We start from the raw sequence: 25,199 nt of genomic DNA on the forward strand, positions 1-25,199 counted from the left end.
TGCGCCATTTAGCATCCCAATGTGAGTGGAAATAAAGCTCTGGGAAATGCAGCCTTTTTAATTAAGCCACTCTGAATTGAAATTGCAATTCTGATTCTATGCACATGTCTCTAAAACCATGGCCTCCAAATCCAAATGTGTTTTCTGAATAAACGTTCCATCAACTAGTTTCAATGCCTTTCAGTAGCTGACACAAATCACGCACTTGAGGAATTTGTTTAAGGAAGCAGCACAGATTGGAACACTGATTGAACCACTTGGTTTCTGTGCATTGAGCCACAGGTTTTCTGACTGCACTTCAGAGCTCAGGAAGTGTGCTCACTCTGCAATCGTATCTGTAATGTATTTAACCCTGTGTAACCTGCATGACACTTGACCACCAGAGGGCACACCTGTTGGAGTCCCAAGGGATCCCAGCATCCCTTGGGAGCACAGTATATAAGCAGGCCACCCACGAGGTACCTGCACTCTGGAGTCTTATTAAAGGAGCTAAGGTCACACTTGCTCATTGTACACATTACTCAGTTACATCCTTTATTATGAGTGTACCAATTGGCGACGAGGTAACAAACAACCGCGAAAATGCAAAGAACAGTCGGTATCCTGGAGAAGTTCTCAGAAGGGGACGATTGGGAGGCCTTCATCGAGAAACTCGACCAATACTTCGTGGCCAACGAGCTGGAAGTGGACGAGAATGTTACCAAACGAAGGGCGATCCTCCTAACTGTCTGTGGGGCTACAACCTATGGCCTCATGAAGAATCTCCTGGCCTCGGCAAAACCGACAGAGAAATCCTACGAAGAATTGTATACGCTGGTCCGGGAGCACCTAAATCCTAAGGAAAGCGTTTGATGGCGAGGTATCGGTTCTACAGAGGGCCAGGAAGTGGTGAGCTATGTCGCCGAACTAAGGCGCCTCACAGGACATTGTGAGTTTGAGGGTTTCCTAGAACAAATGCTCAGAGACTTTTTTGTACAGGGCATTGGACATGAGACAATCCTTCGCAAACTGTTGACTATAGAAACTCCGAATCTAAGTAGTGCCATAATGATAGCCCAGGCATTTATGTCCACCAGTGACAACACCAAGCAGATTTCACAGAGTAAGGAAGTTTCGGCCAGTACTGTGCATAAAGTAACATCGGGCTCAATCACAAATGTACATGGCAGAACGTACACACCAGCTGATGTGGCCCGACCTCAATTGACCCAGAGTCCGCCATCAATCGTTAATACGAAGCAGTTAACACCTTATTGGCGCTGCGGAGGTGATCATCGGACCCATCAATGCCGCTTCAAGCACTATGTGTGCAACGGCTGCAGAACAATAGGACACCTCCAGCGAATGTGCAGGCGAGCTCAAACCCTGCAAACCCTGCAAACCACCACGTTGCAGAGGAAGATCGATCCACTGTGGATCAGGCAGAATCGGAGACTTGTACGGAGGAGGCAGAAATGTACGGGGTACACACATTCACTGCGAAATGTCCACCAATAATGTTGAAAGTTGAATTGAACGGTATTCCAGTATCTATGGAACTGGACACGGGGGCGAGTCAGTCCATAATGAGTAAAAAGGTCTTCGCCAGGCTGTGGGGCAAAAAGGCACACAGGCCCAAGCTCAGCCCCATTCACACCAAACTAAGGACTTACACCAAGGAACTAATCCCTGTAATTGGCAGTGCTGAAGTCAAAGTCTTCTATGACGGAGCAGTACACAAACTCCCGCTGTGGATTGTGCCAGGGGATGGCCCCACGTTGCTTGGCAGAAGCTGGCTGGGAAAAATCAGCTGGAACTGGGATGACATCCGAGCGCTTTCGTCCGTCGACGACGCCTCATGTACCCAGCTTCTGAGCAAGTTCCCATCGTTGTTCGAGCCAGGCATTGGAAACTTCCAGGGGGTGAAAGTGCAGATCCATTTGGTTCCCGGTACGTGACCCATCCACCACAGGACATGGGCGGTACGGTACATGGTGCGTGAAAAATTGGAAATTGAGCTGGACAGACTGCAACGTGAAGGCATCATCGCGCCAGTGGAATTCAATGACTGGGCCAGTCCGATTGTCCTGGTACTTAAGGAGGACGGCATAGTTAGAATTTGCGGGGACTATAAAGTAACGATTAACCGTTTTTCGCTTCAGGACCAGTGCCCGCTATCCAAGGCAGAAACTATTTGCGACCCTGGCTGGAGGGAAGATGTTCACCAAGCTGGACCTGACCTCGGCCTACATGATGCAGGAGCTGGAGGAGTCTTCGAAAGGCCTCACTTGCATCAACACGCACAAAGGTCTGTTTATCTACAACTGGTGCCCGTTTGGGATTCGGTCGGCCGCGGCAATCTTCCAGCGGAACATGGAGAGCCTGCTAAAGTTTGCTGATTCCGGAGATGAGGGGGTTACCTTATGATGATAGATTGAGTAGACTGGGTCTTTACTCGTTGGAGTTCAGAAGGATGAGGGGTGATCTTATAGAAACATTTAAAATCATGAAAGGGATAGACAAGATCGAGGCAGAGAGGTTGTTTCCACTGGTCGGGGAGACTAGAACTAGGGGGCACAGCCTCAAAATACGGGGGAGCCAATTTAAAACCGAGTTGAGAAGGAATTTCTTCTCCTAGAGGGTTGTGAATCTGTGGAATTCTCTGCCCAAGGAAGCAGTTGAGGCTAGCTGTATTCAAGTCACAGATGGATAGATTTTTAACCAATAAGGGAATTAAGGGTTACGGGGAGAGGGCGGGTAAGTGGAGCTGAGTCCACGGCCAGATCAGCCATAATCTTTTTGAATGGCGGAGCAGGCTCGAGGGGCTAGATGGCCTACTCCTGTTCCTAATTCTTATGTTCTTATGTTCTTATGATTCCTTGTACAGTGGTTTTCCAGGACAACATATTGGTTACAGGTCGGGACACCATGGAGCACTTGAAGAATCTGGAAGAGGTTCTTAGTCGGTTAGATCGCATGGGACTCAGGTTGAAACGCTCGAAGTGTGTTTTCCTGGCACAGGACGTCGAGTTCTTGGGAAGAAGAATCGCAGCGGACGGCATCAGACCCACCGACGCCAAGACGAAGGCCATCAAGAACGCGCCGCGACCACAGAACATGACAGAACTGCAGTAGTTCCTGGGACTCCTTAACTATTTTGGTAATTTCCTACCTGGGTTATGCACCCTGCTTGAACCCCTACATGTGCTACTGTGCAAGGGAGACGACTGGATATGGGGGAATTTACAAGAGGCTGCCTTTAAGAAAGCCAGAAATCTGTTGTGTTCAAACAAACTGCTTGTCCTGTATAACCCATGTAAACGATTAGTGCTAGCTTGCGATGCGTCGTCATACGGAGTCGGGTGTGTGTTACAACAGGCTAATGAATCGAGGATTTTGCAACTGGTTGCTTATGCATCCAGGAGTTTGTCCAAGGCTGAAAGTGCCTGCAGCATGATTGAAAAAGAGGCTCTGGCGTGCGTCTACGGGGTGAAAAAAATGCACCAGTACTTATTTGGCTTCAAGTTTGAGCTTGAAACTGACCACAAGCTGCTCATATCGCTGTTCTCTGAGAGCAAAGGGATTAATACCAATGCCTCTGCCCGCATCCAAAAATGGGCGCTCACGCTGTCAGCATACAACTATATAATCCGCCACAGACCGGGCACAGCGAACTGCGCAGATGCTCTCAGTCGGCTGCCATTGCCCACCACCGGGATGAAAATGGCACAGCCATGGTCATGGTCATGGAGGCATTCGAGAACGAGAAGTCCCCCGTTACGGACCACCAGATCAAGACCTGGACCAGCCAGGATCCTTTACTGTCCTTGGTAAAAAAACTGTGTCCTCCATGGGAGCTGGTCCGGTGTCCCAGTGGAGATGCAGGAGGTGATTAAGCTGTTCCACAGACGCAAAGACGAGTTGTCCCTGCAGGCGGACTGTCTATTGTGGGGCAATCGTGTGATCTTGCACAAGAAAGGCAGAAATACGTTCATATGTGACCTGCACTGCACCCACCCAGGCATCGTAATGGTGAAAACCATAGCCAAATCCCATGTGTGGTGGCCCGGCATCAACTCAGTTTTAGAGTCATCCGTGCACCGGTGCAACACTTGATCTCAGCTGAGCATTGCACCCAGAGAGGCACCGCTAAGTTTGTAGTCGTGGCCCTCCAAACCGTGGTTGAGGATCCACATAGACTATGCGGGCCCATTTCTGGGCAAAATGTTTTTGGTTGTCGTGGACGCTTACTCAAAATGGATTGAATGTGCAATAATGTCAGTAAGCACGTCCATGGCCACTATTGAAAGCCTATGAGCCATGTTTGCCACACACGGCTTGCCTGATGTTCGAGTCAGCGACAATGGGCCGTGCTTCACCAGTGCTGAATTCAAGGAGTTCATGACCCGCAACGGGATCAAACACGTCACATCTGCTTTGTTCAAGCCCGCATTCAACGGCCAGGCAGAACGGGCAGTTCAGACCATCAAGCAAAGCTTGAAACATGTGTCGGTAGGTTCCCTGCAGACCCGGTCGTCCCGAGTGCTGCTCAGCTGCCGCACCAGACCCCACTCACTCACCGGGGTTCCCCCAGCAGAGCTTCTTATGAAAAGGGCGCTCAAAACAAGGCTCTCTCTTGTCCACCCTGATCTCCATAATGTGGAGGGCAAGTGGCATCAACAAAGTGTGCCATGACCACGCAAATTTGTCAGGCGATATTAAGATCAATGATCCCGTGTTTGTGCTCAATTATGGACATGGTCCCAAATGGCTCGCTTGCACGGTTACAGCCAAAGAGGAGAGTAGGGTGTTTCAGGTCAAATTGGCCAATGGACAAACGCATAGAAAACATTTAGACCAAATCAAATTGTGGTTCACCAACAGCTACAAACAACCCGAAGAGGAAACCACCAACTTTGACTCTCCAACACACACACAAGTGGCAACTGACATCATGGTAGACCACGATGCCGAACTCATCAGCCCCAGCAGCCTGGCAAGGCCGGCTGCCCAAAATCCCAGTGAAGAACTGACTAACCCAACCACACCCGCATTTGTACCGAGACGATCGACAAGGGAGCATAAAGCCCCAGATCGTCTCACCTTGTAAAGTGTACTGTTGACGTCACGGTAGAGTGATGTAATGTAGTTAACCCTGTGTAACCTGCATGACGCCTGACCACCAGAGGGCCCACCTGTTGGAGTCCCAAGGGATCCCAGCATCCCTTGGGAGCACGGTATATAAGCAGGCCACCCACAAGGTACCTGCACTCTGGAGTCTTATTAAAGGAGCTAAGGTCACACTTGCTCATTGTACACGTTACTCAGTTTCATCCTTTATTATGAGTGTACCAGTATCATGTTGTCTTGTGACTGCTGCTGAGAAAATATTTAACCAGACTATTATTGGACAAACCAAAAAAAAATTAGTGAACTTTTCACATATTGGTTCAATTATAAATGTGCTTACTTGGTATTTGTAGGAATGTACAATATTCAATACAATTCAACATTATCACAGGTGTATATATGAATACATTATTATACAATTGAAGATTAGTGTGTTTTGTTGTCAATGGTCTGGGGCTGAGGAGGAGAGGAGGAAAGTGGCACAAAGGATGCCCCAGCTTACTTCGGGATGCTGTTATATTCAATGCTGCCCCTTCAGATTGACCAAGCCATGCACTAAATTCCCCAAATTCTGAGATTCTGCAGCAGGAATTGAGTCTCACAGTTTCAGGTCTCGAGACTAAACTCCAAAATTGTCAAATGTTATCCCACAGCTTTATGTTGAGACATTCCTTATCCAAAGGTTGTTGCTGCTGGATTTTTTGCAAATCTAAATTCTCTTTTGGTCTAACACCTCAGACAATCCAAGACAGGTTTATTCAGCTGGCAGTCTCATTGCTGCAAACAGCCAAAAGTCTCCTGGCACTCCCACTATTTTGGGTGTGCTAAATACCATTTTCATGTGAATAAGCTCAGGAAGAGGGCATCAGTGCAGAAAGCTTCAGACACAACAGGCGCTGGGACTGAACTACAATGAATTATCTTTCAGCAGCCACGCTTTCCTCTTTGTACAGTTAAATCAGGAATCCTACAGCACACAATTTGTACAATCCTGCAACATTTGCACAGTCCATTCAACAAATCAGTAACTATCAAATAACCAATGGGTGCAATTAATTGTTTAGTCAGAAATCAATAGCAACATGGAAATTGCAACTGTACATGCCTTGTGGACAAAAACCAATGACTCCACTGCATAAACATCAGTATCTATTTGTGCACTTCCACGTGTCCAATAGTTAGATTGTGGTTTATAATGTGCTTCATTTCCAAATGTTCATCTGTTTAACCTATATTTTAGAAATAGTTACCCAGACTAATGTTTTCTTGTCAGTACAAATGCTGCATAATGAGTACCAGTATTTTGTTTTACACTGCCCTCTAGTGATAACACTTTGTCTCTTGGCTTATAGAATAAAATCAATGGGTACAGCACAAAAGGAGGCCATTTGGCCCGTCAAGCCTGTGTGGCTTTCTGCAAGAGCACTTCAACTAGTCCCTCTCCCCTGCCCTTTCCCCGTAGCCCTGCAAATAAGATGTGGTACAGTATAAAGAATCTAGCACCTATCATAAAAATCAGTCAGTACCATAGCCTGTGCTACAAAAAGAATTAAGGATCAGCTCCCCCCCAAAAAACATTATCCTATATTTCGCCTTCAGATCCTGACTGACCCACTGAGCATATCTACATTTTTCTGGTTTTATTTTAATATATATATATACCTGTATATACTTTCTTATATTCATGTACGCATTCACATACACATACACACATATATACATATAGATGTAACACACATAGAAGAGCCCTTCACTATCATTGGCAAAATTGATGTAAGTTGCATTTTGGCTTCCTGTATAAGAAACCATTAAAACCATTCTTTTTGATCCTATAAACAGTATTATATCAGAGTCCAGTGTGCATATATAGCCAGCGCCTGCTGTGTCTGAAGGGTCCTGTGCTGATGATCTCTGCCAGGGCTTATTCTTATGGGAACACTATCTAGATACACCTGTGTGGGTTATATTGAGAACTACAGGATATTTTTGATATTTTCAGCTATTTATGTATTTATATATGTGTGTGTATTTTATATCTATTTTATGTGTATTGTTTATTTATAATATATAAATACATATATATATATATATATCTCAATCACACATGTATAATACACAAACACAGACCCTGTTACTTGATATATCTTCAACTGTTTTATATCTCATCAATGCCTCACTTTAAGTAAAGATTTTACTGATTAACTAAATGCAGATTAAAGCAGTTTATGAAATCTTCTGAGACATACTGCCGAAATTTGTAATCTGGGGATGTATTCAATACAAACCTAAGGTAAAGAAGCTGCTGAGTTTGATAATGAGTTTGAAACAGCTTAAAGGGTACTTGCAGAGCGACAGCAAAGGGTGCCTTCAAGCTGGTGTGCACTTACTGCTATGAGGTCTTTGAATTACCCGTGTTCTCCTAACAACTGTTACATTATGAGAAAACCACCAGTGCTGCAACTGCCTACAGCTGAGTTGAAAATTCAGATGAAATGAAAAAATATAGGATTCAATTACTATAGAATAGAAAAGTAAACTGAGGTGGAGGGTAGATAAATGTGGTAATAATCACTTTAGAATATTGATTACAAAATTAGAGTGTTAGGCAGTTGGGTCAGTCACAAATTCAACTAACAGGCTAGTTTCCTCTTGACTGGGAATGGTGCACAACCTAGAAAAGGTGAAAAATTCACCAAAACAAGGGTAGCAAAATACATTCACTTCTAAGTCCTCATTTTCCTCAATGATAAAGACAGACTGTATGCCCTTGTCTGTCAGATCCAACCTGTTGTGTATAATATTAATACACAGTTAATTTGTATTACAGTGCAGACTTTTTCTGAACACTTTTCTCATACTGAGTAAGAGTCCAACAGCTAACCTCAATTTATATAAAATAATTTTCTGGACAACAAGTAAGATGCCCACAATATTGTCTTGTCATCTAAGAAGACAAATAATAGCACACTGCTAAGACTACTTGTTCAGATTTATTTACAGATAACATTATATACAAAAACAGAAAGATCTACAAGGCATGAATACAGTACAATAACAAAACTTCTATTCTACAGAGTAAACTTACCACTTTGGTGATCCCAATGGCTAACCATGTCTACCAGGACTGCTCATCAGAAAATTGTTCACCTACAATAGTGATTTTCTGCCCAATAGAAAATACAAATCATGAATCTCAAAGTGGAAACTTTATTCTGCAGTCTCTGATTGGCAAATGATGTGAGGCAAATTCTCCTGGAGTTCCAATGGTCTTAGCATGCTAAACAGAGAACCTCAGATCTTGAGAAAGTCTTTGGATTATAACTGTGCAGAGGGACATTATCCATCAGCTTTAAGTAAGCCACCATAGCAACAATGGGATCTACTCCATGAAAATGAGGGCAGTCTTGAATTACACTTTAAAGTTGATTCTCTAATTGCTATATTTATCCTGTAGACATTTTCATGTGAAACTATTTTTTTTGAACTAGTCAATCAGCCAAAAGATTGAGGCCTGAATTCTCTTCCCATTGGTGGGTTTGTGGTGGTGCCGGTCTTCCACTTGCTTATGTAACTCAGCCGTTTATTTGCTCAAGTTTCCTCAGAAAGGCCTTATTACTTGTGCAGAGCGGTATGACAGCAGTAAAAGTTCTGGTCATTGGTTTACCATGACTGGAAGGGAGGGAAAGTCAGGGGTCAATTTTAACTGTTCCTGCCAAATTCAACGCAAAGGAAAATTGGGTGGTGTGTAAAATGGGCGGCCAATGCAACTACATCTACTCCAAGGAGATACAATGGCATGCAACTGCAAATTTCTGTTCATTTGTGCTTACAAATAAATGTGACTGAAGAGATGTGAACTTAATTCTCTCGTCAATTCAGAAGTTCAGAGGGTAAAGAAGCAGAAATCGACTCAAAGTAAATAGTGAACTTGTAGCCACCAGAAATTTAAGTCATTCTATAAGCCAACTTCCTTTTTAGCTTGCAGAACACAATTTGACTAACATATTTAATAAATCAGGGGCATGAAAAGGACATTGATATTTCATGAGTAAAGAATTATATCCAGATTTCAGGAAATATAAATTTAATAAAAGGATTTAATAAGTAATGATTAAATATATAATTTTTAGATTTGACAAAGATGGATATACAGATTTCATGGTTACAGATTTATAAATTATTAAAAATTGTTAAATAGCGATGAACAGAAATATTAGAAAATTAAATGTTTAAAAAAATCTAAATATGAAGTATATTGATAAGCTCTAAATAACAATTCAACACTCTAAAATAATTTTATTCCTGGTGCATTGAGACTAAAGATTTTATTTTGTGTTCAATTCCACCATTTCTGTCTTTCCTGATCAAACATAAAACAGAAACAATACAGGCCTCCTGTCCCTGGCTTTGGAACACTACAGAACTGCATCTATGCTATCAGCATCAGTTTGTCCTTCCCCTTATACAGGTCTATGGTTACTGCAAAGGCTGAAATGTCAACTAAAATTTCTGGAAGTGTATAACATCTCAAAGATCAAGGCAAGCTGATGTTTTGAATGAGAATCTTCATCACCCTTCACCGATTTTTCCCGCCTGAAATGGTAACCTGTTTTTTACTTTCAGATTCTGATCGGTCTTGCGTATATTTGAGAAAGGTTTTTATGTTCAATTTGTTCTTGGGATTTGGGCAATTCAGCCAATAACTGCAATCATTGCCCATCCATGGTCACCCTGATGAGGTGGGCCTTCTGCAAGGCCTGCTACAATCCTTGCAGTGATGGTGCTCCCATAATGGTGTTTCCAGGGAATTCCAGGAGATTGACCCAACAATGATGAAGGAATTGCTTTGTATGTCCAAATCAAGATGGTGTGTAACTTGAAGGGGAAGGTGGAAATCAAGATTTCTGCTCTTGTTCTTCTTAGTGGTAGAGGCACAGGGGAGGGAGATGCTGTTGAAGTAACCTTGCTGAGTTGCTGCAGTACATGCTGTACACCGTACATAATGCTGCCACAGTGCACCAGTGATGGAGGGGGTGGATAATAACATCACTGACAACGACACTGATCAAACTGTTCTTGTAGCCATGGCGTTGATATGGCTAGTTCAGTTGTGACCCCAAGATATTGATTGTGGGGCGGCAAAGACGCTTCCCTGAGGCACTCCTGAGTCGCAATGATTAGCTTCCTAAAACCGGCCACATCTTACTGTGTATGACTCCAGCCATTATAGGGTTTTCCCTTTGACCCTCTTTGCCTTTAGTTTTGATAGAGCTGCTTGGTGCCACACTCAGTCAGATGCTGCCTGATGTTGAGGGGGGCTGTTTCACCTCTCCTCTAACAACAACAACTTGCATTTATATAGTGCTGTTAATGTTAACTAATATCCCAAGGCACTTCACATAAAAGGTAAAGAAAAACAGACGCTGAACCACAAAGGGAGAAATTACAAGAGGCCAAAGAGATGGGTCTTGAGGTTTTTTAAGGTGGAGGGAACATGGAGAGTTGAATGGTTTAAGGACAGAGTTCAAAGAGTAGGACCTAAGCAGCTCAAAGCATTGGTACCAATGGTGAGCCAAATGAAGACCGAGTCACAGGAATAGAACATTCAAAGAACAAACAACAACTTGTATTTATATAGCACCTTTAACGTAGTGAAACATCCCAAGGCACTTCACAGGAGTATTATGCACTAAACACTTGACACCGAGCTGCATAAGTAGAAATTAGCACAGGTGACCAAAAGCTTGGTCAAAGAGGTATGTTTTAAGGAGCATCTTGAAGGAGGAAAGAGAGGTAGAGGGACGGAAAGGTTTAGACAAGGAGTCCCAGAGCTTGAGGCCTAGGTAACAGAAGGCACGGCCACAAATGGTTGAGCGATTATAATCAGAGACGCTCAGGGGGGCAAACATCTCGGGAGGTTGTGGGGCTGGAAGAGATTACAGAGATAGGGAGGAGCGAGGCCATGGAGGGATTGAAAATAAGGATGAGAATTTTGAAATTGAGCCGTTGCTTAACTGGAAGCCAATGTAGGTCAACGAGCACAGGGGCAATGGGTGAGCAGGATTTGGTGCGAGTTAGGAAACGTGCAGCCGAGTTTTGGATCACCTCTAGTTTACGTAGGGTAGAGTATGGGAGCCCAGCCAGGAGTGTGTTGGAATAGTCAAGTCTAGAGGTAACAAAGACATGGATGAGGGCTTCAGCAGTGGGTGAGCTGAGGCAAGGGCGGAGACAGGCGACGTTACAGAGGTGAAAAATAGGCGGTCTTAGTTATGCTGCGGATATGTGGTTGAAAGCTCATTTCAAATTCAAATATGACACCAAGGTTGTGAACAGTCTGGTTCAGCCTCAGGCAGGAGTTGAGAGAGGGATCGAGTCAATGTCTAGAGAACAGAGTTTGTGGCAGGGACCAAAAACAATGACTTCGGTCTTCCCACTATTCAATTGGAGAAAATTTCTGCTCATCCAGAATTGGATGTTGGACAAGCAGTCTGACAATTTAGAGACCGTAGAGGGGTTGAGAGAAGTGGTAGTGAGGTAGAGCTGAGTGTCATCAGCGAACATGTGGAAACTGATGCTGTGTTTTCAGATGATGTCGCCAAAGGGCAACATGTAGATGAGAAATAGGAGGGGGCCAAGGATAGATCTTTTGGGGGACACCAGAGGTAACGATGCGGGAGCGGGAAGAGAAGCTGTTGCAAGTGATTCTCTGGATACAATTAAATAGATAAAAATGGAACCCACCCCGCTGGACGACAGGTGGAGAGGCGTTGGAGAAGGATAGAGTAGTCAACCGTGTCAAAGGCTGCAGACAAGTCAAGAGGGATGAGAAGGGATAGTTTGCCTTTGTCACAGTCACAAAGGATGTCATTTGTGACTCTTGATGAGAACCGTTTCGGTTTGGAGGGATTGCAAAGGGAATTGCGGGGAAGATAGGCACGAATTTGTGAGGCGACAACATGTTCAAAAACTTTGGAGAGGAAATAATGGTTGGAGTTGGGGTGGTAGTTTGCAAGGATGGAGGGATCGAGTGTTGTTTTTTTGAGGAGAGGGGTGATGACGGCAGATTTGAGGGAGAGGGGGACAGTACCTGAGGAACTGTTAACAATGTCAGCTAACATAGGCGCCAGAAAAGGCAGCTTGGTGGGAATAGAGTCAAGGGAGCAGGAAGTGGGTCTCATGGACAGGATGAGCTCGTAAAGGTCATGAGGGGAAATTGGAGAGAAACTGGAGAAAGATGTGAGGTCAGGGCTAAGGCAGGTGGCTTCATAGAGGAAGTTTGGCCCGGTGGGCTGGGGAAGAAAGGGAAGAGGCAGAGGCAGCCGAATGGATGGTCTCCATCTTTGAGTCCAAGGGCCTGAAATTGGTGGCCTTACTGCCCACTGCCACCTGCTGCCACTGAGTTTTTTGGTGGTCTCCCCTCAGTGACAGATTCCTCTAGGTCTGCTGCCGGCGGGAGGGGAGTACCGCTGGGAACTGCCGACTGATGGCTGCTGGCGGCCAATGGTGGCCAAGTCAGGTAAGTGACCTCCCGCCCGCCAAGCTGCCATATTGGTGCGGGTGGGAGTCGGCAGCAGTCAGCAGCAGCAAGGGGAAGGACCACTGTATGGAGGCAGGTCTAACCCCAACACTAAGTAAGAAGACCTGCAAAAAAAGATTAGTGAATATGTTTTAATTTTTTCTTTTTCAGCATTTTACCTGTATAGGGTCCCCTGAAGGTGTTCTGGTGGGTTTTTTTTGCGAAGATTTTTATTTTTCAGTGTTCCCCCCTCCCTGGGCCCGACTCAATCCTTGGCGGCACTTTGGCGAGGATTGCATTTGCCGCCGAGATTGAGAGCTCCCTCGCGCTGCCGCCCAGATTGATGGAGTTAGCCATTATTTTGCCGTCGGGTGGTACTGCCGTTTCTTTTAGAGGAATCTTCCTGGCAAAGTACTGCCCGGTCTCTTGGCGGCCATCGGCGGTCCTTTGGGTGGTACTTGGGCGGGCCTTGGTTTTGACCAAGTTCGGGCCCAAAGAAGTCCATGAGCTCCTCACACTTATTCAGCAGATGATATAGAACTAGAGGAGATTGTAGACATAGGGTAGGGAAAAGACATGGAGGGATTTATAGACAAGGACAAGGGTTTTGATTTTAGTGCATTGAATGACATTGTTTTAAACTGGAGTGGCAGGACAAAAGCTGATACTGTGAGCTTCGAGCCTTGGTCATGCCCTCAAGAAGACACACGTTGTGGAGGAAGTGACACTCAGAAGGTGAGTTACCGTTGCGCATTTCCAAGCTGTATTGCCAGAGGTCTGGGAGAATGTCATCTGCCCATATGCTAGACTAGAAGACGGCACAGATCTAAAAGAGAAGAAACTTACTTTTATAAGTGAATAGAATGTTTTAATGTAACTTTAGCATGACTAAAAAATAAACCATTTATTATTAATACAAATCTGAAATCAGTCTCTTGATAAAATGCAATGTACTGCTATATTACCCTTGAGGATTATACCGGTTATGTCTTATCTCTAACATGTTATGGAGAAAGACCTATTATTCCTGTCTGGATAGAATTTGATGTACATCTACTTCACATTTTCTCTGATTACAGAAGCAGAAAGAAATAATCTGCAAGTTTACTTGTTAAGAAAACTATGCTTCCTGTAATATGCATTGCTCTGGCTGAATTTTTGAACATTGCTGTATTTTATTAATTTAAACAAATATTTGCACTAAAATCAATTATTTGTTATTCACTCACAATAAACAAATATTTGCACTAAAATCAATTATTTGTTTAGAGTGAATGAATAATAATTTGGCAGAATATATCAGAGATGTGAACTGCAAATACAAAATTGTTATGCTCATTACAAGACATTAAGCCTACAACCAAAGAAACTAAATGTAATCAATATCCATTTATCTTTAAGTTGGTTGCTATAGTATATCAGTGATAAATCCAGAAAGAAGCTGACTCTTATTACAAATAATATTTAATATTTTGACATTATATACAAAATGCGTGAACACTGTAGCAATCAGTTTAGTCATTCGGTGTCCTTATTCTTATTCAGTACCTGATCTCTTGCTGTCTGGCTCTTGAATTATGTGTCTGCTCTTATATTTTTTGCCAATGCTATTAGTCCTCTTGCAATTTTAACGTGACATGGATTCAGATGTGAATGCAGCACTCGCAGTACAATCAAAGGTTTTTTTATGGCAGGTTAACTAAATCCAGACAAAAAGGATATCAATTAATCTATAAAGGATTAGCGAGGAGAAATCCTCTGTATCTTGCAGAAGTATTATCAAGCCATCTGGTACAGATGGAATTGTAAACGTATATTATTCCTCCAAGTTGGAAATAGACAGAATTACAACAGGCACATGTGTCAGGCTATCAAATGAGTGCAAGAGGACGAATTATTTTGGAGCACTCAAAACAGGAGGTATAATCTGCTCACTTGCTTATCCAACAGTTCTAAATGTTGCAGTTAACAGTCACGCTCCATGACTATATTATCAACAACAGGCATCAAATCCAAGTTACATTTTATTTATTCTGCAGATGGTAAACATAACACAGTAACTTGATGCTACATGAAGTAGAAAGAACTTATGAATCACTTCTACTTTAAAATTAGAAAATAATACATATATAAAACATCAATTATAATACATCAGCATTATACTAATTATTAGGTACCAGTCTACCACTAAACACGGTTAAAGCAAAATTGATTGGGGTTAAATTAGGCCACGTAGCGCTCGATTTTCAGACTCTACACAGAATCCTAAGCCCCCAAAATCACAGGCAGGAAGCTGTTATACACTTCCAACCGGTATGTGCCACCCACCATATTGGCTAAAGATAAACAGGAAATGTCCTTTACCCACGTCTAGAGCAGACATTAGACCCTTTGCATATGCAAATAAGGGGCCTAATGTTTGCTTCATATCCCCACTCCAATATTGGAGACTGGCTGCCTCAAGCACAACCAACCCAAAACATTACCATCCCAAATGCCAGGACCTGGACCCGAAACGATCTCCAGGACCTGGACCTGAATTCCAATGTCCCACCATTCCCCTGATCTACCTCCCCCCATCATTCTTGACCTCCAGGGCCTTGGATCATAAGAATAAGAACATAAGAACATGAGAATTAGGAATAGGAGGAGGCCATCTAGCCCCTCGAGCCTGCTCCGCCATTCAAAAAGATCATGGCTGATCTGGCCGTGAACTCAGCTCCGCTCCCCATAACCCTTAATTCCCTTATTGGTTAAAAATCTATCCATCTGTTACTTGAATACATTCAATGAGATAGCCTCAACTGCTTCTTGGGCAGAGAATTCCACAGATTCACAACACTCTGGGAGAAGAAATTCCTTCTCAACTCGGTTTTAAATTGGCTCCCCCGTATTTTGAGGCTGTGCCCCCTAGTTCTAGTCTCCCTGACCAGTGGAAACAACCTCTCTGCCTCTATCTTGTCTATCCCTTTCATTATTTTAAATGTTTCGATAAGATCACCCCTCATCCTTCTGAACTCCAATGACTAAAGACCCAGTCTACTCAATCTATCATCATAAGGTAACCCCCTCATCTCCGGAATCAGACTAGTGAATCGTCTCTGTACCCCCTCCAAAGCTAGTATATCCTTCCTTAAGTAAGGTGACCAAAACTGCACGCAGTACTCCAGGTGCGGCCTCACCAATACCCTATACAGTTGCAGAAGGAACTCCCTGCTTTTGTACTCCATCCCTCTCACAATGAAGGCCAACATTCCATTCGCCTTCCTGATTACCTGCAAACTAACTTTTTGGGATGCATGCACAAGGACCCCCAGGTCCCTCTGCACCGCAGCATGTTGTAATTTCTCCCCATTCAAATAATATTCCCTTTTACTGTTTTTTTTTCCCAAGGTTGGTGACCTCACACTTTCCGGCATTGTATTCCATCTGCCAAACCTTAGCCCATTCGCTTAACCTATCTAAATCTCTTTGCAGCCTCTCTGTGTCCTCTACACAACCCGCTTTCCCATTAATCTTTGTGTCATCTGCAAATTTTGTTTCACTACACTCTGACCCCTCTTCCAGGTCATCTATGTATATTGTAAACAGTTGTGGTCCCAGCACCGATCCCTGTGGCACACCACTAACCACCGATTTCCAACCCAAAAAGGACCCATTTATCCTGACTCTCTGCTTTCTGTTAGCCAGCCAATTCTCTATCCATGCTAATACATTTCCTCTGACTCCGCGTACCTTTATCTTCTGCAGTAACCTTTTGTGTGGCACCTTATCGAATGCCTTTTGGAAATCTAAATACACCACATCCATCGGTACACCTCTATCCACCATGCTCGTTATATCCTCAAAGAATTCTAGTAAATTAGTTAAACATGATTTCCCCTTCATGAATCCATGCTGCGTCTGCTTGATTGCACTATTCCTATCTAGTTATCCCGCTATTTCTTCCTTAATGATAGTTTCAAGCATTTTCCCCACTACAGATGTTAAACTAACCGGCCTATAGTTACCTGCCTTTTGTCTGTCCCCTTTTTTAAACAGAGGCGTTACATTAGCTGCTTTACAATCCGCTGGTACCTCCCCAGAGTCCAGAGAATTTTGGTAGATTATAACGAATGCATCTGTTATAACTTCCGCCATCTCTTTTAATACCATGGGATGCATTTCTTCAGGACCAGGTGACTTGTCTACCTTGAGTCCCATTAGCCTGTCCAGCACTACCCTCCTAGTGATAGTGACTGTCTCAAGGTCCTCCCTTCCCACATTCCTGTGACCAGCAATTTTTGGCATGGTTTTTGTGTCTTCCACTGTGAAGACCGAAGCAAAATAATTGTTTAAGGTCTCAGTCATTTCCACATTTCCCATTATTAAATCCCCCTTCTCATCTTCTAAGGGACCAACATTTACTTTAGTCACTCTTTTCCATTTTATATATCTGTAAAAGCTTTTACTATCCGTTTTTATGTTTTGCGCAAGTTTACCTTCGTAATCTATCTTTCCTTTCTTTATTGCTTTCTTAGTCATTCGTTGCTGTCGTTTAAAATTTTCCCAATCTTCTAGTTTCCCACTAACCTTGGCCACCTTATACGCATTGGATTTTAATTTGATACTCTCCTTTATTTCCTTGGTTATCCACGGCTGGTTATCCCTTCTCTTACTGCCCTTCTTTTTCACTGGAATATATTTTTGTTGAGCACTCTGAAAGAGCTCCTTAAAAGTCCTCCACTGTTCCTCAATTGTGCCACCGTTTAGTCTGTGTTTCCAGTCTACTTTAGCCAACTCTGCCCTCATCCCACTCTAGTCCCCTTTGTTTAAGCATAGTACACTCGTTTGAGACACTATTTCCTCATCCTCAATCTGTATTACAAATTCAACCATACTGTGATCACTCATTCCGAGAGGATCTTTTACTAGGAGATCGTTTATTATTCCTGTCTCATTACAGAGGACCAGATCTAAGATAGCTTGCTCCTTTGTAGTTTCTGTAACATACTGTTCTAAGAAACAATCCCGTATGCATTCTATGAATTCCTCCTCCAGGCTACCCCGTGCGATTTGATTTGACCAATCGATATGTAGGTTAAAATCCCCCATGATTACTGCCGTTCCTTTTTCACATGCCTCCATTATTCCCTTGATTATTGTCCACCCCACCATGAAGTTATTATTTGGGGGCCTATAAACTACGCCCACCAGTGACTTTTTCCCCTTACTATCTCTAATCTCCACCCACAATGATTCAACATTTTGTTTATTCGAGCCAATATCGTCTCTTACAAATGCCCTGATATCATCCTTTATTAACAGAGCTACCCCACCTCCTTTCCCTTCTTGTCTATCTTTCCGAATCGTCAGATACTCCTGTATGTTAATTCCCAGTCTTGGCCATCCTGCAACCACGTTTCTGTAATGGCCACCAAATCATACCCATTTGTAATGATTTGTGCCGTGAACTCATTTACTTTATTTCGAATGCTGCGTGTGTTTAGGTAGAGTGTTTTAATACTAGTTTTTAAACCATGATTTTTAGTTTTGACCACTCCTGCAGCCCCTTCATATTCAGTGGCCCTTTTTGTTTTTTGCCTTGGGTTTCTCTGCCCTCCACTTTTACTCATCTCCTTTCTGTCTTTTGCTTTTGTCTCCTTTTTGTTTCCCTCTGTCTCCCTGCATTGGTTCTCAACCCCCTGCCATATTAGTTTAACTCCTCCCCAACAGCACTAGCAAACACTCCCTCCAGGACATTGGTTCCGGTCCTGCCCAGGTGCAGACCGTCCGGTCAGTACTGGTCCCACCTCCCCCAGAACCGGTTGCAATCACCCTCCATCCGACCTCCAGGCCCTCCGATCTACCCATTTCCCCCACTCTCCCCTGATTTCCTGGCCCACTGATTTCCTGAACACTCCCTGATCTGGACTCCAAGGCTCCAGTGCATTCAAACACAATTCTCCCCTTTATGTCTCACAGCTCTTAGGGCACTAAATTGGATAAGGCCCAAAAACAGGAGCGGGTATCACAATGCGCGATCTGCTCACACCCGTTGAAAGTAATGCAGGGAGTACGCGAAATTCATGCTGCCTTTTCATTAACATTATTGAAATGCTGCTGGTTGGCTCAGTGCTCAACAGGGGACCCAATAACGTGGGAAATCTGCTGTGTATTTAAAGGTTGCCTGCAGAGTGAAGGGCTGTCTGTGCTTCTTAAAGGGGAGGTGCTTTGTGAGAGAAATATCTCAATCTGACTGGAGCTATGCAAGGGGGAAGTTAGCAATGTCACAACAGGGCAGAGAACGGTCACCTCGGTCCTCCTTCGCTGCATTGGAGGCCTTGACGCAGGAGGTCTATGGGAGGAGATACGTCCTCTACCCACAGCAGGCAGGAGGCCTTCCAGACACATTGAGGGTGAAATTGGGCTCCTATTGCCCTTACCCTCCAGCAGTTCTTCTACATCAATTTCACTGAGGAACAGTGTGTTCGAAGGCTGTGCTTCAGCAAGGACGTGGTCACAGAACTCTGCCATCTCCTGCAACCAAACCTCGAGCCTCAGACCAGGGTAAGGACGGCTCTCTCAGTGGCAGTCAATGGCAGCATCGCGCACAATTTCTGTGCCAATGGATCCTTCCAGAGTGCGACAGGAGACATCTCCAACATCTTCCAGTTTGCCGTCCATCGCTCCATCTGCGAGGTCACAGATGCTCTGCACAGAAGGAGGAGGGATTGCATTTCCTTCCCCATGACCAGAGAGAAACAGCACAAGCGAGCATGTGGCTTCGTCAGGATAGCGGGCTCCCCCATGATGCAGGGCGCCATTGACTGCACCCAAGTTGCTTTGCGGGCACCGCATCACAATCCTGAGGTCTTCCGTAACCACAAAGGCTAACACTCACTGAATGTGTGCTTGGTGTGCGACCACACACGCAGAATCCTCACCGTCAATGCCCACTTTCCTAGCAGCAGCCACGATGTCTTCATCCTGTGTCAGATCTGTGTGCCAGCTCAGTTCCAGCCACCACATCAACCTCACGGCTGGCTCCTCGGAGACAAGGGCTATCCGCTCTCCACATGGCTCATGACTCCCCTCTACAACCCCAACATTCCTGGCCAGCTCTCATACAATGAGAGCCATGCCGCCACCAGGAACATCATTGAGCAGACCATCGGAGTGCTTAAGCAACGGTTCCGCTGCCTTGACCACTCGGGAGGAGCCCTCCAGTACTCGGTTGAGTGGGGGTCCCTATTCATCGTCATCTGCTGCATGCTGCACAACCTGGCCATCATGAGGACACAGCCATTGCCACCAGACATAGCCGCACCACCTCAGGAGGAGGAACAGAGGAGGAGGAGGAGCAGGAGAAGGAGCAAGAGGAGCATGAGGATGAGGAGAACGAGGAGGAGCCGCAACACGAGCAACATAGGAGGCAGCCACTCAATCGCGATTCTGCAAGGGAGGTCCGCGACCGTCTTATCAGACTTCGGTTCCAGTGAATTTCATCCCACTTCCCGGTTCCTCTGGATGTCCCAATCACCACATCCCTTTGCCCTTCCATACCAAAGTCACAAAAGTGAAATGAGAGATAACAGCAAAGATGAAACATTCCAATAAAAATGTATATATTGTATTATAATGTATTTAAGAATCACCCTTGTGCATTTCCTTATATCCCCTCTTTGCTTTAACTAATCTAGTGCTCCTCCACAGTGTGTCCCCTGTGACTGCAGCATGGCTGGTGGAAGGCTGCTGTGTGTTAGGGCCAGGGACATCAGATGGCCTTTCAGGACACCCTTGACCAGCTCTGGGACTGGAAGGCCCGGCTGCAGACTGCAGCTCAGGCTGGGCGGCAACAGTCTGGGCTGGCTGAGTGACAGGCAGTGACAAGTGCAATGGCGGAGTGGCAGTAGTGGGATCAGGAATGCTATCATCATGAGAGAGGACAGCAGGTTCCTGCTCCACTGACCCACTGCCACTCCCCCGGAACAACAGCTCAGCATCTCCATCAATCTGCTGGAGCACAGTTTGGTGGGCTGCATAAGAACATAAAAAATAGGAGCAGGAGTAGGCCATTTTGCCCCTCAAGCCAGCTCTGCCATTTAATAAGATCATGGCTGATCTGATCATGGACTCAGCTCCACTTCCCTGCATACTCACCATAACCCTTTATTCCCTTATCGCACAAAAATCTGTCTGTCTCCACCTTAAATATATTCAATGACCCAGCCTCCACAGCTCTCTGGGGCAGAAAATTCCACAGATTTACAACTCTCTGAGAGAAGAAATTCCTCCTCATCTCAGTTTTAAATGGGCGACCCCTTATTCTGAAACTATACTGACACTGTTAGATCCCCGATGGACTGTGGTGGACTCAGCGGCGATGGCAGCAGTCAGAGCACACATGGTATCCAGCTGAGACTGCATGAGAGCAGTCTGAGACGCAACGGTACTAACCATGCTCTGCATCACAGCAGCAAAATGATGCGTTGTTTTCGCATGTGCTGCAATTGAAACTGCCACATCGCCCATGACACGTGTCATGAGGTCTGGATCCACACAGTAATATAATAATTCCACAAAAATATATCCCAATGCGAAGGAAAGACTGTAAGAGAAGAGATAACCATCCGTGACTAATTGAGGAAATAAGGGATGGTATCAAATTGAAAACAAGGGTATACAATGTGGCCAGAGGATTGGGAAACTTTTAAAATCCAGCAAAGAACGACTAAAAAAATGATAAAGAGAGGGAAGATAGATTATGAAAGTAAACTAGCACAAAATATAAAAACAGATAGTAAGAGTTTCTACAGGTACATAAAAAGGAAAAGAGTGGCTAAAGTAAATGTTGGTCCCCTAAAGGATGAGACTGTGGAATTATCACTATCACTAAAGAAGTAAAACTCGGTAAAATAATGGGACTTTAAAGGTGGACAAGTCCCTTGGACCTGATGGCTTACATCCGAGGGTCTTAAAAGAAGTGGCTGCAGAGATAGTGGATGCATTGGTTGTAATCTACCAAAATTCCCTGGATTCTGGGGTGGTCCCAGCGGAGCGGAAAACTGCAAATGTAAAGCCCCTATTTAAAAAAGGAGGCATACAAAAAGCAAGAAACTACAGACCAGTTAGCCTAACATCTGTCGTTGGAAAAATGCTGGAGTCCATTATTAAGGAAGCAGTTGCGGGACATTTGGAAAAGCATAATTCAATCAAACAGAGTCAGCATGGTTTTATGAAAGGGAAATCATGTTTGACAAATTTGCTGGAGTTCTTTGAGGATGTAGTGAGCAGGGTGGATAAGGGGGAACCAGTGAATGTGGTGCATTTGGATTTCCAGAAGGCATTCGATAAGGTGCCACATAAAAGGTTACTGCACAAGATAAAAGTTCACGGGTTGGGGTAATATGTTAGCATGGATAGAGGATTGTCTAACGAACAGAAAACAGAGAGTCAGAATAAATGGGTCATTTTCCAGTTGGCAGACAGTAACAAGAGGGATGTCGCAGGGATCGGTGCTGGGTCCTCAACTATTTACAATCTATATTAATGACTTGGATGAAAGGAATGAGTGTAATGTATCCAAGTTTGCTGATGATACAATGATGGGTGGGAAAGCAAATTGTGAGGAGGCCACAACAAATCTGCAAAGGGATATAAGTGGGCAAAAATTTGATAGATGGAGTATAATGTGGGAAAATGTGAGGTTATCCACTCTGGCAGAAAAAAATAGAAAAGCAAATTATAATTTAAATGGAGAAAAATTGCAAAATGCTGCAGTACAGAGTGAGCTGGGGGTCCTTGTGCATGAAACACAAAAAGTTAGAATGCAGGTACAGCAAGTAATCAGGAAGACAAATGAAATGTTCGCCTTTATTGCAAGGGGGGTAGAGTATAAAAGCAGAGAAGTCCTGCTACAACTGTACAGGGTATTGGTGAGGCCACACCCAGAATACTGCGTACAGTTTTGGTCTTCGTATTTAAGAAAGGATATACTTGCATTAGAGGCTGTTCAGAGAAGGTTCACTAGGTTGATTCTGGAGATGGGGGGAGGGGTTGACTTATAAAGATAGGTTGAGTAGGTTGGGCCTATACTCATTGGAGTTCAGAAGAATGAGAGGTGATCTTATCGAAACATATAAGATAATGAGGGGGCTCGACAAGGTGGATGCAGAGAGGATATTTCCACTCATAAGGGAAACTAAAACTAGGGGACAGTCTCAGAATAAGGGGCCACCAATTTAAAACTGAGATGAGGAGGAATTTCTTCTCTCAGAGGGTTGTAAATCTGTGGAATTCTCTGCCCCAGAGAACTGTGGAGGCTCGGTCATTGAATGTATTTAAGGCGGAAATAGACAGATTTTTGAGTGATAAGGGAGTGAAGGGTTATGGGAAGTGGAGAGGGAAGTGGAGCAGCTACAATTGTAGTTCAAGCGGAAGTAATCCACCCTCTGAATGTTGCGGTGGAAGCTCAGACTGCTCAACTTGCTGGCATGCAAGCTCATACTGCTGCCATAGCGGCTGGGTTTACGAGTGTATCACAGCAGTTCAACAATCTGTCATCCAGCAGGTTACTCGGTTTGCTGAAGCGCCACACCGGGAAAGTGGATGTGGCTCCTTGGAGTTGGAAGTTGCTGTACTCTCTCAGGATGACAGCATTTGTACTTCAATTACTGCCACTTTGCCAGTGCCATCACAGTTGCCTGTCAGCCAGCCAGCCCAGAATGTTGCCACCCATGCTGAGGTTGTACATTCTAGGCCCTGAGTTGCCTGAGGTCATCCTGCAAGGCCATCTGCAGTGTTCCCCACAGAAAATCAGCAGCCTTCCACCAGCCATGCTGCAACCACTGGAGTAGCACTTCATAAGAATACCAGAATAGGCAAAGACAACGAAAGACAGACAGGGAATGTACAAGGGTGATTAGTTGACTTTGTAATGTACTATTGGAAGTAATCATTTATAAATTATATTTGGAATATTTGTTTCGTAGTGGCTTTTATTTCAGCATTGTGGCCAAGAGGATGCTGTGATGTTCCTTGACAGAGAGAGGTAAGGTGGGGAAGTGTTGAGCAACGGGGATCTGCGGTTTCATTCAGGGGAAGTGGAGTCTGATGATGCACTCATGGACAGCCCATTCGAAACGGAGATTTGCAGGCTGCCACCTCCCTTCTTCCTCCTCCACCTCTTCCTCCTCTTCTTCTTCCCCTCCTCCTCCTGAGCTGGTCAAGGATCCCGTGGTAGCAAGTGGTGCGCCCTCATGATGGCCAAGTTGTGGAGTATGCAGCAGATCACCACGAATTGGGACACATGCTTAGGCGCGTATTGGAAGGCTCCTATTGAGCGGTCAAGGCAGCAGAACCGTGGCTTGAGCATCCCGATGGTCTGCGCGATGATGTTTCTCGTGGCAGCATGGCTGTCATTATATGATTGTTGGCCATGAGTGGTGGGGTTGCAGAGGGGTCATCAGCCAAGTGTAAAGCTGATAGCCTTTGTCACTGAGCAGCCTCCCTCGAGTTCAACGTGGTAGCTGGAAGATTGCTGGCACAGCGGACTGGTGCAGGGTGAAGGCATCATGACTGCTGCTGGGCATGGTCGCACACCTACTGCACATTAAGTGTGTGGTAGCCTCAGCATTGAGATGCGGCGCCTGTAAAGCCAAGGGCGTGCAGTCGATGGTGCCCTGCACCATGGGGAATTCAGATATCCTGGCAAAGCCACGTGCACGCTCTTCCTGCTTGAAGCCCCTTCTCCTGGACCTCTGGGACCACCCAGTTGCAGCAATGGACAATAAACTGCGAGATGTTTGCTACATCGCCTATTCCACCATGGTATGATGTGCTGGTTAAAAAATTCAAGGCCATGGTCACTTTGAGGGCCACTGGCAGAGCTAGCGGCGCCCTGTCCTGAGGCTGCAGGACTGGTTGCAAGAGGTGACTGAGTTCTGTGACTAGCTCCTTGGTGAAGCAGAGCCGCCGAACTCACTGCTCCAGGCTTAGGTGCTCCCTGAAGATCCTATATGGATAAGCTTTCTGCTGAGAGTCCTCCTCCGACTCCTCTTCATTCTTTTGTGAGCAGCTGCAGCGTGAGGGTGAATGGATGGGGCCCCTATGACTGGGAGCAAGTGGTGTAGTCAGAGGCCTTCCAATAGCAACCAACGCTTTCCCAACATCCAGCGGCACTCCCTGCACACTCTAACAACATTATAAATGTCTTGAAGCAAGCCAGTATTAATATAAACTCTGCAAGAGCCAGTACAAGAGAGACAATCAACTTACCTGCAAGTTGGAAGTATCCCTGTAAATAGTGCTGGTGGGGTGGGGTGGGGGGAATCCCTCGTGCAGCTGAACACACTCACAATCTGCCTATTTTGCATACTGCCAGAACACGCACGTTTCACCCGTCCGATTGCCCTCACCAAGCTGGCGATCAGTGCGGACCACACCGGAAGATAGTGGAAGCGAGACGGCCACCATTTTTCTCACCAAACCAACCTTAACTGCCTGGCACTAAGGTGCCGAATTTAGCGGCCTTAGTGGCCAAAATTGCTCCCCGACTGAAAGGGGGCGCACCTACCAATCTTGAAGATTGGAG

The 25,199-nt window shown here is 44.9% G+C and overlaps 1 protein-coding gene across 1 annotated transcript; it reads left to right on the forward strand.

The window, feature by feature from the left end:
• The first annotated feature begins 11,777 nt into the window (after nt 1–11,777).
• On the forward strand, nt 11,778–20,224 carry LOC139265846 (putative nuclease HARBI1). The gene is made up of 3 exons (XM_070883387.1): nt 11,778–11,807; nt 19,058–19,452; nt 19,543–20,224. Exons 1-3 carry the CDS (start codon nt 11,778–11,780, stop codon nt 20,222–20,224), a joined length of 1,107 nt encoding a protein of 368 aa, XP_070739488.1.
• The last annotated feature ends 4,975 nt before the right edge of the window (nt 20,225–25,199 follow it).

This window comes from Pristiophorus japonicus, chromosome 1, assembly GCF_044704955.1.
Source record: "Pristiophorus japonicus isolate sPriJap1 chromosome 1, sPriJap1.hap1, whole genome shotgun sequence".
NCBI classification, from domain to species: Eukaryota; Metazoa; Chordata; class Chondrichthyes; family Pristiophoridae; genus Pristiophorus; species Pristiophorus japonicus.